Source organism: Trachypithecus francoisi, unplaced genomic scaffold, assembly GCF_009764315.1.
Source record: "Trachypithecus francoisi isolate TF-2019V2 unplaced genomic scaffold, Tfra_2.0 Lachesis_group2, whole genome shotgun sequence".
Taxonomy (NCBI): domain Eukaryota; kingdom Metazoa; phylum Chordata; class Mammalia; order Primates; family Cercopithecidae; genus Trachypithecus; species Trachypithecus francoisi.
The window spans coordinates 117384512-117400696 of NW_022681465.1; the positions used below are offsets into that span (position 1 = coordinate 117384512).

General features: G+C 48.8%; 1 protein-coding gene across 3 annotated transcripts in view; it reads left to right on the forward strand.

The window, feature by feature from the left end:
- Window positions 1-16185, forward strand: part of KCNIP1 (potassium voltage-gated channel interacting protein 1) — a 395147-nt gene that overhangs the window by 149594 nt on the left and 229368 nt on the right. For 2 of the 3 annotated variants that reach the window (XM_033180277.1, XM_033180275.1), the window contains exon 1: window positions 3417-4028. The exons of the other annotated variant lie outside the window; for it this stretch is intronic. In XM_033180277.1, coding sequence (XP_033036168.1) covers window positions 3968-4028 — 61 coding nt within the window. In that variant the 5' untranslated portion in view covers window positions 3417-3967. Of the gene's footprint in view, window positions 1-3416; window positions 4029-16185 lie in introns of those variants that run through there. 3 annotated transcript variants of the gene reach the window in all.

The following is a 16185-nucleotide window of genomic DNA, read 5'->3' on the forward strand; positions in this document are numbered from 1 at the left end:
GCACTCCTGTCACTCCCTCTCTCCCCATGCAGTTCTCTGCTCTCTGTTGCAAGTTCCCAGGAGGCAGAGAGAGGGCCTGTTATCCTCATCTTTCTCTCTTGCCCCTCACACTTACCTGTGTTCTCCTACTTAGACACATTCTTTGTGAGCATCTCAGGGGTGATGTCAGCTGCATTGTACAGTGGGCACGTGCACACGTGTGTGTATTTATCTGCAAATAATACCTATGTCACAAGGCATCTGCAGGAATAAATGAGCTATTGTGCGTGTAAATATCTGGTACATGGTGGATACATGAATGAATTAATATTTGTTGAATGAATAAGTGAATGAATGAATCTTTACTTGGCAGAGCATGTGTCTTCCTTTAAGGGGCAAGGATGATCTGGTAATCATCAGTTTTTACTTACTAACTGGGTCACTGAGCAAAGAATATCAACTCAGTCATTCATTTATTCAGCATAGATTGACTGCACCCTGTCAGAAACCAGAGAGTAAGCAGAAAGTAGAGAGTTAAATCAGTATGTAAATCAGTTAAAGCAGTCCAGAGGGAGAGACAGGCAAGGAACGGAACAATGAGAAACAAAGCAAGGAGTCCTCTGATAAGACGAGGAGCCCTGAGTGCTATGGAAACCACAAGCGGGGCACTGACTTGGGGCCAGGGAGGGATCCCTGGAGGAGATGACATCTGCAGTAGATATTCCAGGGTAAGCAGCAGGTGGCCAGAAAGAGAAAGAGGTGAGGAACTTTCCAGGCAGAGGGAACAGCACGTGCAAAGGCCCTGAAGCAGAGCCACAACATGCATCTGAGAAATAGTGAGGGGTCTGGGTGGCTGAGCCACAAAGGGAGCACCGGGGTCAGGGAGGATTTGTAGAAGAAGCCACAGGCCACAAAAAATACCTTATAATTCATATTCAATGGTTTGGATTTTATTTTGGACTTCACTTTACACCTACTGTTCAGAGGCAGCCAATTGCAAACACGTCCAGAAGCACTTTGCTATTTCTGATCTGCAAAATGGAGCAAGTCATCTGTACTCTGCTTCTTCAGTGGGTTGTGGGGAAGCAGAAATGAGAGGATGACATTCTAGACTTTCGCGACCTCTCAAGTGCTGTCCTTATGATCATTCAGGTACCATGAAAATTAGCAGAGCCCCGAGGGGGAAGTAGCTTGGTGCTCCCACAGTGGTGTCCCGGAGAAGTTGGCAAAGACGCCCAGGGTGGCTTCACCTTCTCCTCAGCAAAGGGCTCTCCTCTGTTCCCTGAATCCTGGACATCCTACTTGGTCCTCTAGTGATCCTGAGCTTCAGCCCCACACACCCTCTTCCCCAATACACAGGAGGGAAGCAGGGACCAGCCCCTGCCCCGTTTTCCAGGATTCAAGGCTTCCCTGGCCTGGACAAGCCCTGAGCTGGCAGTTAGGAAAGCAGAGGCTGTGAATCTTGTGGGACCCCCAGCAGGTCTTTCTGGCTCAGTGCCCTCATCTGTGAGCAGGGGATTCCCCAGGAGACCCCGACAGAGGCCTGGAACCCAACTTCTAATCCCACATCCTGGTTGGGCAACTTCAGGCAAATCTCTAATACTAGCTAAGTCTCAATTTCTCTCTATGGTGATGGTCAGGCACCTGCTTAATTCACAGGGCTTTGGTGGGCATCATGTGGACAATGTGGTTGCACAGCAGTTGGCAATGCAAAGGAAAGGAAGTATGCTCGTAAGTGCACCTCCCCTGTTGCACAAAACAGGACATGTGCTGGGATTGCAGAAAAGCATTAAATGCTGCATGGGTGAAGAAAACTATTCAGGGACATGAATAAAACCAAGTCACAGGCCACCTGTGGCCCTGAGGGGACAGCTCATGGGCTAGCATTAGGGGAAGCAGCTCTCAAGAGGCCTGTATCCTGGGGATTCAACTCTATGCCTGTGTGGCGTTCAGTCTGTGTTCGGACCGTGATGCAGTTTTGCACTGTGTGTGCGTCTGCGTGCCTGTGTGTTTGTGTGTCTCTCCGTCTTTGTGGGCGGCAACTGTAGGTGTATTATGAGCCTTGGGTCTGTCTGTGTGTACAATAGCAATGTCTGTGCGGACTTAAGGAGCTGAGCCCATATGTTTGTGGGATTTTATGGGCATGCATGCTTGTTCATGAGGCCTTTTGTCTGGGCATTCTGTGAACTGCTAACAAGGTGTGTATCTGTGTGGCAGAGAGAAGATGACCGGGTGGGAGTGTGGGGGCCAGCTTGGATAAAGGATTCTTAGTGTCACAATGGGTCTCAGTGGGAACCCAAGCAGCTCAGACTTGGGGGAGGGAAGCTCTTCCTTCTCCTTCCAGGGAGCAAATCTTGCATTTCAACACCACAAGGCTTTGAGTTCACAGGCAGGGACGCAAACTTTGCCCTTTGGGTGAGAAGCCACTCACAGAAGGGAAATGGCTTCCTGAATCTAATCATTGCCCCTTCAAGCACTAACAAACCGTGCCAGCAGCTGATGGCTAATAAATTTTTGAGCTGGAAAGGGAGAAGAGGGAGAACCAAGGAGGAAAGAAACAGAAAAACGAGAAAGCAGGCCGGGTGCGGTGGCTCTCGCCTATAATCCCAGCACTTTGGGAGGCTGAGGCGGGTGGATCACCTGAGGTCAGGAGTTCAAGCCCAGCCTGGCCAATATGGTGAAACCCCATCTATACTAAAAAATACAAAAAAATTTATCTGGGCCTGGTGGTAGGCGCCTGTAATCCCAGCTACTCCAGAGGCTGAGGCAGGAGAATCGCTTAAATCTGGGAGGCAGAGGTTGCAGTGAGCAGAGATCTAGCCATTGCACTCCAGCCTGGGCAACAGAGCGAGACTCCGTCTCAAAAAACAGAAAAAGAAAAATGGGAGTGTAAAGGCTCAGAGGGGCTGAGGGCTCCTTTCTCCTCCCCAGCTTCCTGTCAGTAGAAGGTGGGCCCTGCCATGGGGGAATTCTGCAGAACCCTCAAGGACCCGCGGAGCAGGATGGCACCTTCTTGCCATGACCATCCATTTGGATGTGTTTTTCACCCCTTTCTGGGTGGGGCCGACTTTCCCCTTCCCCATGAGTTCAGGCAGTGGGTTAAATAAGATTTCCCTTGAAGTCGAATGAAATCACAATGCACCACACACAGGGACACACACACACGCACGCGCGCGCATCACACACACACACACACACAGAGTCTCCCTGGGGCCACTCAATCTACTGCCCCCTGAACCGCATCCGTCAGCCAGGTACCTGGCCCCGGGTCTGTCTCTTAGGGTCGCATGCTCCTGGGGGTCCCACGCATACCCAGGGCCAATGAGGGTGCGCGAGGGTGAGGGCGCAGGGCCGGGCGTCCCCCGCCCCCACCGTGCAGCCCTCGCCCCCGCCCCGCCCCTCCGCAGTTGCCAGCCCGCCGCCCCCTCCGCGGCTCCGACTCTCGCCCCGAGCGCTGGCGGCAGGCAGCAGGCAGCGGGAGGGCGCGCTGTGGCTCCGCGCCGCGCGGTCCGAGCTCTGTTCATTCATGATTGGTACTCGGCCCTCCGAGACCCAGCCCGAGCGCCCGGAGGGGAGCCGAGCGTGCGGCAAGAGGGGCGGGCGGACCGCGGCTCCCGCACCGCACGCGGCGCTGGCTCGGCAGCCTTGGCCGGGCGGGCGCGCTGGCCCCTTGTCCAGTGCCAGGCAGGCTTCAGGGCACCCTCCTCGGCCCTGGGCGAGGGAACCGGCCGCGCCGGGTCCTCGCGCGGGGAAGCGGTTCCGAAGGCTCACGGGGAGCAGCTAGCCCTGAGTCCCTGCATGTGCCGGGCTGAAGAAGGAATCCAGAAATCTAGCCTCGGCTCCACGCTCGCTGAATACCAAGCTGCAGGCGAGCTGCCGGTCGCTTTTCTCTCCTCCAATTCAGAGTAGACAAACCACGGGGATTTCTTTCCAGGGAAGGGGAGGGGCAGGGCCCGGGGTCCCAACTCGCACACAAGTCTTCGCTGCCATGGGGGCCGTCATGGGCACCTTCTCATCTCTGCAAACCAAACAAAGGCGACCCTCGAAAGGTAAGCGACCTCCTTCCTTTTGTTCCCCTGTCTGGGTTTGGGGGTGCTGGACACCGAGGTGGGGTGTGCCACCTGCCTCCCTTAGTCCGGACTCCCCTCTCCCCGAGGAGCCCGGACAGGTGATTGTACCCAAAGGAGAGAGAAACCGGTGGGAGGGTTGGTGTGAACACCAGAGGAGGGAGCCAGAGTGGACGTTTGCCCCATCGGGGACTGGACCCCTCTGGGGCACCAGGCGCCGGGACTCTCCTCCTGGGGAAATCTCTGGGAGCCGAAGGAAGAGGCACGTTCACAGGTGGGGGTGACCGGATTCTCTGGTGGAAGTGTGTGTGACAGCTGGCGTTTGAGCACTCAGTGATGGTGCTCCCACACTCCCACACTCCTCCCAGGCGGCTATGCCAGGTACAGACCTGCGAGTCCCTTCATCAGGAAGAGTGCTCTGTCTGCACCCCGGAAACCTCTGCAAGCCAAAAGGAATCAGCTACTGCCAGGGGTAAAACTCCCAGGCCTCATGTCCTGGTGGCTCCGGGAGTCAGGAGGAGCAACCGTGAAGGGCTGGCTGGGAGCTGAGCTTACATCAAGGATTAAAAAGCATACTATCCTGGAGTCTCTTCTGCCTGGACGCCGTTCCATCACCACCTGTCCCTAGCCGAGACATGGCTGATCTCACCATCTGTGAGAGAGTCCTCAAATGGGTCCAGGTGAAGTTGGAACCAGTGTGTTGTGCCCTGGAGGACAATGCAGGTCTCCTTACCAGCAGTTCGAAAGTTAGTTGTTGGAATAAAGAAAATGGAAGCAGTTAGGAAACGGGAAATGATGGATTTTGTTTTGTTTAATGTTCAAATGTCACTATGAGTGGTAAGATTTTAAGTAGCTTTGACACTTAAACATTCAAGTTCTACCATCAGAGCCCCCATCCTGGATACAGGTGGGAGTTACAGCTCCTACCCTATATGCCCAATAGTGAGTAGAAATGCACTTCTCCTCTTAGAACGTGGTTGGTCTCACCCTGGTTAGAACCACAGAGATCTGCACAAGTAAGCTATCCTTGAAACCCCCTGGAAGAAGGGGTCCCAGCTTCTGGCCTAGATCCCAGAGGCATCAGGCTGGCTGAGCCCCAAGGAAAGAAATCTCTGGGTGCAGATCTTAGGTGCTGAAGCTGGGTTAGCATTTACAGCCTAGAACATAGGAAGAGGCTTTGACCCATTTGTCCAGCTGAGTTACACGTCCTGCTGGCAAGGAAGTGACTGGTTGCCCTTTTACCAGTCCTGACCAGAACAGATCTGCAAAGCTCAGCCCAAGGCCTTGACATTCCAAGCCTCACCTCTTGCAGATCCTGGGATGCTGCTAGACTGGGGACAATTTTCAGCACCAAATCTAGGTCTTCTCCCTCATCACCTGTCTGACTACCATGCGGTCTCAGAGGCCAGGGGACTGTGGAGACAGGAAAGTCAGGGGCTTGTTTTTAAATATTTTGCATGCCTGTGGCTCTCCTGGGAGCTGGGTGTCACAGAACTATCTCAGGCCCTAGAGTCAAGTTGAGTCTGGGTATGAATCCCAGCTCCATCATTCCCTGCTTCTGGAACCTTAGGCAAGTCCCCCCACCTCCCTAAGCCTCAGTTTTTCATCCATAAAATTCGTATGCTACTTCCTGGAAGGAAACTGGTTATGTAGGAAGTCGAGGAAGGGGGGACTCTGCTTCATATTCTGTGTTGGCTGCAGCCACCAGGGACCCAGAGGAAGTTGTTGTAAGGATGTGAGGATTGAATGAATGATGAATACGGAGCTCCTTGCATAGGGCTGGGGAAAGAGTAAGAGCTCAGGCATTGCTGTCTACCATTTCCTTCTCCTACCCTAAACATCCAGGAATTTACCCTGGATGAATTCCTGCAGGATTCCCAAAGTACAAAGGTCTTTGCTTCTGTCTCAGATTCAAAGAAAGAGAAGAGGGGATACTAGCATTCAGTGTGCCCCTACTATGTGCTTGCCATAATGCTAGGTGTTTTATCAACAACTCTCATTTAACCCTCACAACAATGTTTATTTGAGACTCATAGCAGGTTCGGGGCCAATGGGTGGACTCCCAAGACAAGCTACCAAAGCAATGAGCACTCAGCCCTTCCCGCACAAAGCCTGTGACACCGGCGTGAGTTGTCCAGGGGTCCAGCTGCATATGTTCCCCCAGGCATTTGCCCCCGGAGCAGAGTCATCTCACTGCCTTGCACAGTGGAATGCTAATCAGCAGAAGACCCTTCTATGGGAGGCAGCTTGGAAACCTGGAGGGAGCCCTGGCTGGGGAGGCTAGTGGTCAGGCATCCTATCCTGGCCAGGTCACTTTTCCCCACTGGGGCCTCGGTTTCTTCTTTGTAAAAGGAGAAATTCACATTAGGCATTTCCTCAGGTTCCATTTGGTTCTCAAATATAATATTTTTGTGGTTGATGCTCTCACCAGAGCTGCTGCTATGATCTCAGAGACGTGAGGCTCAGATCTAATTAGAAGCGGTCAGAAGAGGGCAGTTGGGATTTTTCAACTCAGGAATCAGTCTCCCTGCTGGGTTCAAATTCAGGCTCTGCCACTTACTAGCTGGATGACTAAGCCTTGTTTTCCTCAACTATAAAACAGGGGTAGTGGTAGTTACCATCTTAAAATAGCTGTTGTGTTGTGTGGATTTCAAGGATCATGCAAGTCAAGCATTTAGCACAGCTCTGCTCCATAAGTGGTCTGCAAATTTTAGGTACTATTCAATTTGTGGCTCTATTGTTTGGGGCTTCTGAACGTCCAGAGTAAGGCCATTTTCGAAGTAGGCAGTACATCTGAGAGTCTTAACAGCTCATTTCTGGAAACCTTATCCAGCCCTATCCAGATAACTAGGACCAAAAACCCAGGCACACAGATGCTCGTCCCTTGCTTCAACCCTCACTGACCTCTACTCTGTGGCTTGTCCTGAAAACATCAAAGCCTGCTCAATTAAAATCCTGAATGCTTTGATAATACAATTTAGAAACATACATAGTTTTTAAATAGGGCAAAAACTCTGCATGATTAGTGCTGCGAGAAGATATCTAGCCCAACCTGGGTATTCAGAGAGAGCTCTCTAAAGGCAACAGAAATCTAAAGCAACTTAAGAGCCATGCCAGTGAATAAAAATATTCAGGCTCACTTCCTGTCCTTCTCTCTGTTTGGGATCTTTGTGTGTCTTTAATTAAAAGTAGAAGAGCCCTGCTTTTGGGATTCAGCCTCTGCATCCCAGTCCCAGATAGAATTTCTGGCTCTAGCAGTTTTGCATGTGCATGACACACCAAGGACACTGCTCCTGGCCTTGAATGGGCAAGTGAGACAGGCTAGGGCACTGAGAAGAACCAGAGGAGGACCATACAGGTGCAACTGCTGTGCTTGTCAGGGGGGCAGGAGAATTTAGGGACAACATCACTAGATCAAGGCCATCTCAATAGAGAATTGCCTACAAGCAAATAATCCCACACTGCTGGGGTGGCTGAGTTAGAAGTCCTCCATGACCGAATGCAAGCATGCAGAACTTTCTGAAAGGGCTGAGCTTCGGATCTCAAGAATAGTCATAGCATAGGTGAGTAAACTCAACTCCATGGCTATCAGATGCTTTTTCTAAGGCCACATGGTGAGTTAATATGGTACTGGTTAACATAGGGCCAAACATGGGAATGTTCCTAATAGTCCCATATTTGCTCCTAGATCAATGAGCACCTCAGGGAACTTATGGAAGCAGAGTGCACCTGATGAGGCTGGGTTTAGGGTTTATTGGTCAAGGCAGTATTTTCAACCTAAAGATCTGGGAGAGTGACAAGAGACAGAGGGGCATAGAGAAGCAGTGGTCCTGTTGTCACATAGTACTGTATAGCAAGTCATTTTAGCTTGTAAATGCTAGTTTCTTTATCTGCAAAAGGAGAATCCTGATTTATAGAAAGGTTTGCGCTTTGATCTTTACCCATCTTTGCATCTTTGCCTGTCCTTTTAATTCTGTAATACTCTCCCACCCCACCCATTGCTACCTTGTCTAATAGTTAAAATTCCACACACATTCCAAGACCTCACTCACCAGTTTCCATATTCAGGAAGCCTTCTCCAAGCCCCAGAGAGAAGTGACTTCTCCCATCTGAATTCCCATATTCTTTTAAGGCGTACATTTTCTTATGACTCACAATCGTGTTTGGAATTAGACAATCAATGGAGGTGTTAACCCCTTTCCCCTCCACCAGAGGGCAGGGTTCTTGGGGTAGGAGTTCATCTAACTCATCCTTCACAACTCTCTGCTTGGTTCTGTGTACATAGTAGGTACTTAATAAAAAATTTTCTAGAGGAAATTATGAACAATGGAATGATTGGCCACTCTCCATTATTTTCTAGAATTGCAGACCCTGCAGGAAAAGTTAGTTTCCCACTGGAATTTCAGTTACCAGCCCTCTACCGGGAATGAATTCTGTTATTCAGCCTGCTGGTTTTGAATTGACTTTGTCCATAAAATGTACCGAATCTGTTTACCATTTAGCAGGGAAGTGCTGAGAACAGTGATTCTACTCCCACTCCCCTCGTAATCACAAAGGTATGAGGAACCCATATCCAGCACCAGGCAGAGTTCTGGTCCCTCAATCCCAGAAGAAGCTCAGCGGAGCTCAAGATAAACAGAAAGAGAGAGATGGAAAAGAACAGAAGACAGAGGGGAAGGACTTACTGCCTAAAATCAGTGGGATTGTTTTGACTTAGTCTCTGGAAAAGGGCCAAGGCTTAGATCTCTTTGTCTACCTGGATGGGCCTTGCTCCATGAATGCTTTGTAAATGTGTAAGTGAATAAGTGAGCACATGCTTTAACAAATGAGTGAAAAGATGAATGATTGAATGAATGGGGGAAACAGTAAAGGAGTGAATCAATGAAGAAACAAATGAATTATCAACTGAATGACAGAATGAATGACGGAATAAATGACTGCATGAATGAATGAATATGTCCATAAATGAATGGATGAAGAAGTGCCAGAATGGCTATAATTAAAAGACTATCTTTTCACAAAGAGCATTGATAGTCATGTTCTCCAAAACTGAAAAATATAAATTCAGTCAAGAAGAGTCCTGGTAATTTTTTGGATACTGGTAGGTGTGTAGCATCTTTGGAGAAGGTGAGGAGATGTCTAAGTTTTCACTCTTTTGCTGAAAGAAAAGTAGAGACTGATTCATGGTGATTCCCCTTGTCTTCCCTTATATTTCAGGTTCACCCTTGCCTTGCCTGGGTGAGATCAGAATGTGTATATTTATCCACTCGTTCATTTGTTCACTTAGTCAGTCCCACAAATGTCCTTCAGCATCGTTTCCCTGATGTCATTTCTGCCTAAGATCCACTCTGGCTTCCTCATCCTCCCTCCTCCTCCATCTCCTCATTCACCTGGCCAACTCCTACTTATCCTTCAAGGCCCCATTCAATGCCACCGCTCTGGGAAGCCTTTCCCAGCTTCTGTAGGCAGAGCACATCTCTCCCGTCTCTCTTCCCGCATAGCTGTTGCTGCTTCCCCTCACTACAATTCTGAACACACTATAAGGTTGTCATTATGGGTTTACACATTTATCTCTCTGACTAGCTTTCAGGGACTGAGTCTTATCCCAGGGCCTCTGTCAGGCCTGACACTGCATCCAGACTTGATGGATGCTGGCGGCATGGAGGTAAGGATGGATGGGCCAGAGTGTGCGTTCTCGATGGCTCTGAGCGGTGCTGGAATGCAGCGGTGCAGATGAGGAATCCAGGTCTGCTCCTGGGGAGAAGCTCTGCAAAGTTCTGCATAATGGCCCTGGAGCTGATGTTCCCATTCATCAGGCAGGGAAGGAGCAGTTTTTAGAAAAGAGAGAGAGAGCCTAAGAGTCCTAGGGCCACCAGAGAAACTTCTCTTTAAATGCTTCCCCTTCCTCCCGGTAGTATTTTAAATAGGTCACCTTCTGGAAGTAGTTGCAGTAAGTTGGGATATTGCTAGCTTCCCACACCCCAGCCATGGGAGTAGTACTTTGGATTAAATCTTGTTATTCAAGGCCAGACTAAAAGCTTCATTGGTGCGGTGGGGGGAAGTAGAAACCACATACCACTCAAATCAGAAAGCTAGAAGTAGGATTGCATTATGGTTAGGAGCACTGCATTAAAACATGAGAGTCTTGGGATTCAACTCCTTTTCTTTGGTTCATAGCTGAGCCTCTCTAGGCCTCAGTTTCCTCCTCTATAAAATGGGGACAATGGGCCAGGTATGGCGGCTCACATCTGTAATCCCAGCACTTTGGGAGGTCGAGGTGGACAGATCACGAGGTCGGGAGTTCAAGACCAGCCTGCCCAACATGGTGAAACCCCGTCTCTACTAATAATACAAAAATTAGCCAGGTGTGGTGTCACGCTCCTGTAATCCCAGCCACTCAGGAGGCTGAGGCAGGAGAATCACTTAAACCAAAGAGGCAGAGGTTGCAGTGAGCCAAGATTACGCTATTGCGCAATCTCTAGCCTGGGTGACAGAGCGAGACTGCATCTCAAAAAAAAAAAAAATGCAGACAAGGACAGTGTCTCCCTACAGGGCCGCATGAGGGCCAAGAAGGAAGTGAACATGCACACCAGGTGAGTTGGCAGTGCTGGCTTTGCTGCCGCCTTTTGTCCCATCTCAGGGCAGGCCCCTTCCTTCTGCCTTGCTCCACCTGGATGATGACGGTGTTACCCTTGGTAATCTCCTCATCCCTTTGAGCTGTGGCCTCTGATTCCAGCCCTCTGAGATCCCGAGCCACTATATCCATGGTCACTGGCACCCTAAGCAGTTTCTCTGGTGATTCCTCAGGGAAGCTGTCAACTTTAGGTGGTAAAAGCAATTCCCAACAGTGAGGTATGAAAATGCAGGTCACCCGCCAGGGAGGATAGTAATGCTAGCCCAAATCACTGTGTCTTCCACCCAGTGCCAGGTACATTGCTCAGCTCTTTCCTGTGTTATTTTGTTAACCCCAACCCTGGAGGACAAGATGCTGTTACAGTTCTTATTTTGTAGTTGAGGAACCTGAGGCTCTAAAAAGGGAAGTGCCTTACTCAGGGTCACAGAGCTTGGGAATCTCAGAGCCTGGTTCTGGTTGATCCCAGAGCCTGAGCTTCTAACTGCCACACTAACCTCCTCTCCTCCTGGCTTTGCCTCTGGAACCTTAGGGACCTGAGTAGAAAAACTGTCAAAAAGGGTACATGGATGTTGGGGAGAAGGCATTCAAGGATAGACTGAAGCACCTCATTAACCACACGGAACAACTGAGCTACGTGCAGGCCTTGAGCAAAACACTTTTAGCGCCATCCCAACCCCGCCTCCCCCTACATCTATTTCCATTTAATCTGATGCTGTGGAAGCCTGAATATGAAATGATTGGGGGCAAAAGGCCAATTAGCAAATTCATTAATAGGATTAAACGTCTCTCCTCTGCTCTAATCATTTATGTGAACTAACATTTTCTCCCTTTGTTATAGCCATCATTGCCTGTCAGTGAAGATAGAGTGTTTAAATATCCTCCAAGTATGTTAGAATTGCAAACATTCAGAACTAGGGACCAGGATCAGAGTTTTCACATGGTCCAGGTGGACAAGGAGAGGTCAGTCTGTTTACAAGTGGTTATTACTGCTAAGAAAAAGACACAAGAGCTTGCTAGTACATTTGCAAGTACCTTATTGCTATCCCGTTCATTTCCTTTCTCTCCTTAGCCACATGCTGGCCCGAATCACCTGCGTATGTTGTATGGTTGTTATGAGCATATACTCCTGGTTAGGCAGACCTAGAATTCAAATCCTGGCTCTGCAACTCATTAGCTGTGTGACATTGAACAGGTTACCTCGCTTCTGTGAACTTTCATCTCTACATAATCTAGAAAACGAGGATATTGTTGGTAATTCCCTCCCAGGTTGTTATGAGGATTAAATGCAATCATGCATGTAAGATGCAGCGGTCAGCACATAGAATGCACTAAAGGTAAATTATTACTATCTGGGTCTATGTTCCTTAAAGTGTGCGCTCCTCAGACCAGCAGCCTCAGCATCAGTTGAGAACTTGTTAGAAATACAGAGTCCCGGCCGGGCGCGGTGGCTCACGCCTGTAATCCCAGCACTTTGGGAGGCTGAGGCGGGTGGATCACAAGGTCAGGAGACCGAGACCATCCTGGCTAACACGGTGAAACCCCATCTCTACTAAAAATACAAAAAAATTACCCAGGCATGGTGGCGGGCGCCTGTAGTCCCAGCTACTCGGGAGGCGGAGGCAGGGGAATGGCGTGAACCTGGGAGGTGGAGGTTGCAGTGAGCTGAGATTGCACCACTGCACTCCAGCCAGGGTGACAGAGTGATACTCCATCTCAAAAAAAAAAAAAAAAAAAAGAAAGAAAGAAAGAAAAAAGAAATACAGAGTCCCAGGCCTCAATTCAGTCAGACCTACCCAGTCAGAACCTGCATTTTAACAAGATCACCAGATGGTTTATATACCCACTGAAGTCTGAGGAATACCGGCCTAAAGCACAGACAATGGAACTATATGTATTATATTATACAAAATTACATATCAAGCTGGAAGAGGACTTTGAAGACTTCTGATTTAAGCCTCATTTTACAAATAAGAAAATAGAGTCCAGAGAAGGTGAGTGGTTTGCCCACAATCACATAACTCAAGTGTCAGGCCTGACATCTGAACCCCAGCCCTGGTCATCTCATATAAGATGTTGTGAAGTCAGATTCCTAGATTTGCATTTCTGCAATCAAGCTTGTCTGTTTTTCTTTCTTTTTCTCTCTTTCTTTTTAACAACAAAGAAAAAGTGCAGAATGACGTATGCCCATTAAGTTTTAATTTACTCATTTTAAATGTTATTCCAGCCAAGTGAGATCCTGAATCTTGATTCCACCAGCTGTCATCTTAGCTATACCTCCAAGTTTTCTGCTACCTGAAGATATGATAAGGAGGCATTCTAGGTCTTTATCTACCTTGTTTCTAAAAACACAGGCCAGAACAGGGTGCAGGACAGAGCCGTGTGGACCACAACTAGAGACTTACCTGCATAATGGATTTCACTGATAACGTTCAGAATCCCAGGCCAGGCTAGCAGCCTGGTTTACATGCAGAGCCTTTGTGTGCGATTTGAAGCCAGAAAATGTGACCAAAGTAGGAGTCTAAACAGACACAGGTAGGGCCTGGAGAATTAAACTCAAATGCCTTTTCCAGGGGGTCTAGTAGGACCTCTCTGTTGGTGGGGATCCCCCCAAAAAAGCAATCTTTTTATTTTTGTAGGAGTCCTGTAATGGTTTCATTATTATTCTCACTTCGCAGACTAGGAAACTTCGGTGCAGGGAGGTTCTTGATTGGCTAGTGATTAGTGAGCAAGTACTTGAAGTGGATCTGATTGCGAGGCACTCCACCACCTGGGCTCCTGCCTGCAGCTGGAGGGCACATCCAGGACAAGCAAGCCTCTGAGCCCCAGGAAGAGGCTGCGCAGTGACGGCTAGTTTCCCAGCTCCCAGGAACTGAAAATGACAGTCTCCTCTTGGCTCCATCAGCTCCTCACCCATGCCAACCCTGGACCCAGAGTGAGAGGAGTGTTCTGGTGGAGACCACGCAGCTCCCAGCTGCCTTCGGGAAGCTGTGGCACATTTGCATCCGTGTGACTGAGGCTGCACTTTCTCTCCATCTCTGGGATTCTCCCATGTATGACTCTTCCAGATGTCCAAATCGTGCACTCAGCAGGGGTGTCTTCAGGAGGCTTCCCCACCCATCGAAGTCAGGGCAGCAGGCGGCTCCCCTTCTTTCCTTCCCCCTTTGCATACATCCAGCCCTGGGCTGATTAGGACTCTAAGCCCTGTATGCCCTAACACTAAAATGATCAGGTCTTCCCACCACCACCCCACCCTGCCCTGCCCCACCAATGGCTACACAGGCATTTCAAAGGAGAAACAGTAAGATAAGTCTAAGGAAGTCTGCCAAATTTGGATTTTTCCCATGTTGAGTACTTTGGTGACTTTTCTGAAATAAAATATGCTTCCAAAATGCAATTTTTCATGCCTCTACTTTGCTAGTGCTTTAAGCATCTCTTGAGTGTGCCTGTGAGGCATTTCAGCATTGGAGTTGGAACCAGACAGGAAAAGGAAAAAAACCGATCTGTATCGGGCACCAGCTGCATGCCAAGGACTGTGCAAGGTGTTGACAAAATAACAACAGTAACAAACATAACATTTAAATAGTCCTTGTGACATTTATATAGCAATCTGTGCCAAGTACCACTCTAAGCGCCTTTGGTACATTAAACTAATGTAATCCTCACAACAACCCTATGTGGTAGGCAGTACAATTATTCCCATGTAACAGATGAAATCTCACACTGTGAGAGGCAGGCACTGATCCCCCTATTTTATAGATGAGGAAACTGAGGCTTGAGAAGAAGTGACTTGCCCCAAGTCCCCCAGATGCCTGGTGGAAGAACAGGGTTCACACCAGCTTTGGCCACTTCCAAAGCCCTTGATGTTGACACTCCAAATGCAAGCCTCACTCATTTCCCAGAAGCACCTTATGATTTGATATGTCCTCAGGGTGCATTATAAGAGGAGGTAGGAAAACCTGGGACTACAATGAGCATTGAATCTTGTCCTGATCTTCCCAGGAACTCTCTGTCATTCCCAATTGCCTATTGCATCTGTTCTCACCTGGTGCTACCATTCCGCCCTCCCTGGTTTTTCCCTTGCTAAGTGACCGCTCTGTACATTGGTCCATATCATGTAGCCTCTGCTAGAGGCAATTCTGGCTCCCATTTGCCTTACCCTGAAGAAGAAGCTGCTGGAAAATTCGAGTTATGTTGGACACAGTCTTTGTCCCCAAAGAACTTCTCTCTGCTCGTAATAATTATATTGACAGCAAATCTATGACATGCTATGTGCTAGACACTTTAGCAGCTTGACTTTATGTAAGCCTTACTGTATCCCCAGGAAGCGAGCATTATTACTAGACCCTTTCCAGATGAGGACACTGAAGACTGGAGGGCATAAGCAAATGTCCAATGTCTCACTTCTCATAAGTGGACAAGCCAGGATTCGAAACCAGATGGTTTGCCTCCAGTGCCTGCATGCTGAATCTCTGGACCAGGCTGAACCTGAGCATTTAACTAGAGGATATTATAGATTATGCAACACTGTGGGGATTCAGAGGAGGGAGAAAGCACCTCTATCTGAGGGGCGGGGGCTGGAGAATTAGAGAAGGTGGCCGAAAGAGGTGGCATTAGAGCTCAGCAAATGAGCTAGGGGTTGGCCCAGGCAGGAATGTAGGTTAGTGAAGTTCTAGGCAGAAGGAACAGGATGAGCAAAGCCACAGAGGCAGGCAACAAGAAGGGGAAAGGAATTAAAAATGCCAGTGATGTTTTGTATGCTTGTGACTTGGAGGATGTTAACAGAAAGAAGATGCCATCGGAAGTGGGAGGCAAGGAGCAGAGTCAGGCTGTCCATGTTCAGGAGAGGGGGACAAGGTCCTAGGAGGTAGTGGACAGCAAGGATGAGAAAAGCACCGAGTAAGTAGGGATAGAGACTGTGCCCTCACACTGCCACCCTTGTCCCCCTAAGTGTCTCCCCATGATCACTGCAGCTTATATTTGATTCCTCCTTCTCCTCTCCCCGGGAACTTACTATTTGTCTCCATGATTTAGCCTTTGATTACCTTGTACTGTTCTATCGTCATTCCCTGTAAACATGCTTGACTCTCCAGCAAGAGTGGCCTTTCCTCAGAGACCTGGACCTTTCTTTCTTCCCTTCTGAGCATCTTTGAAGATCCCAGGACAGTTCTGGGCAAAAGACTGGTACTTGGTGACTGGAACTGATATTTCACAGAGATGCACAAAGACTTGGGATTCCTTAATTAGAATTCATGTGGCAGAGAAACTTGGGCATGACTTTGAGGACCTCCCCCACTCGCCAACAGCATATTCACATGATATGAACATCAGAGATTGTGGTGTGGTGCAAAAACATAGCACATTGGAGACCATTCCATAACAACTTAGAGCTGATGAAGAGAGCTGATGGTGTGCTGGGTGAAACAGAATTGAAGATCAGTCCTAGCTTACCCTTTAGGAGCTGTGTGGTTTGAAGAAATTGTTTAGCCCCTTTCTGTATATCAGCTT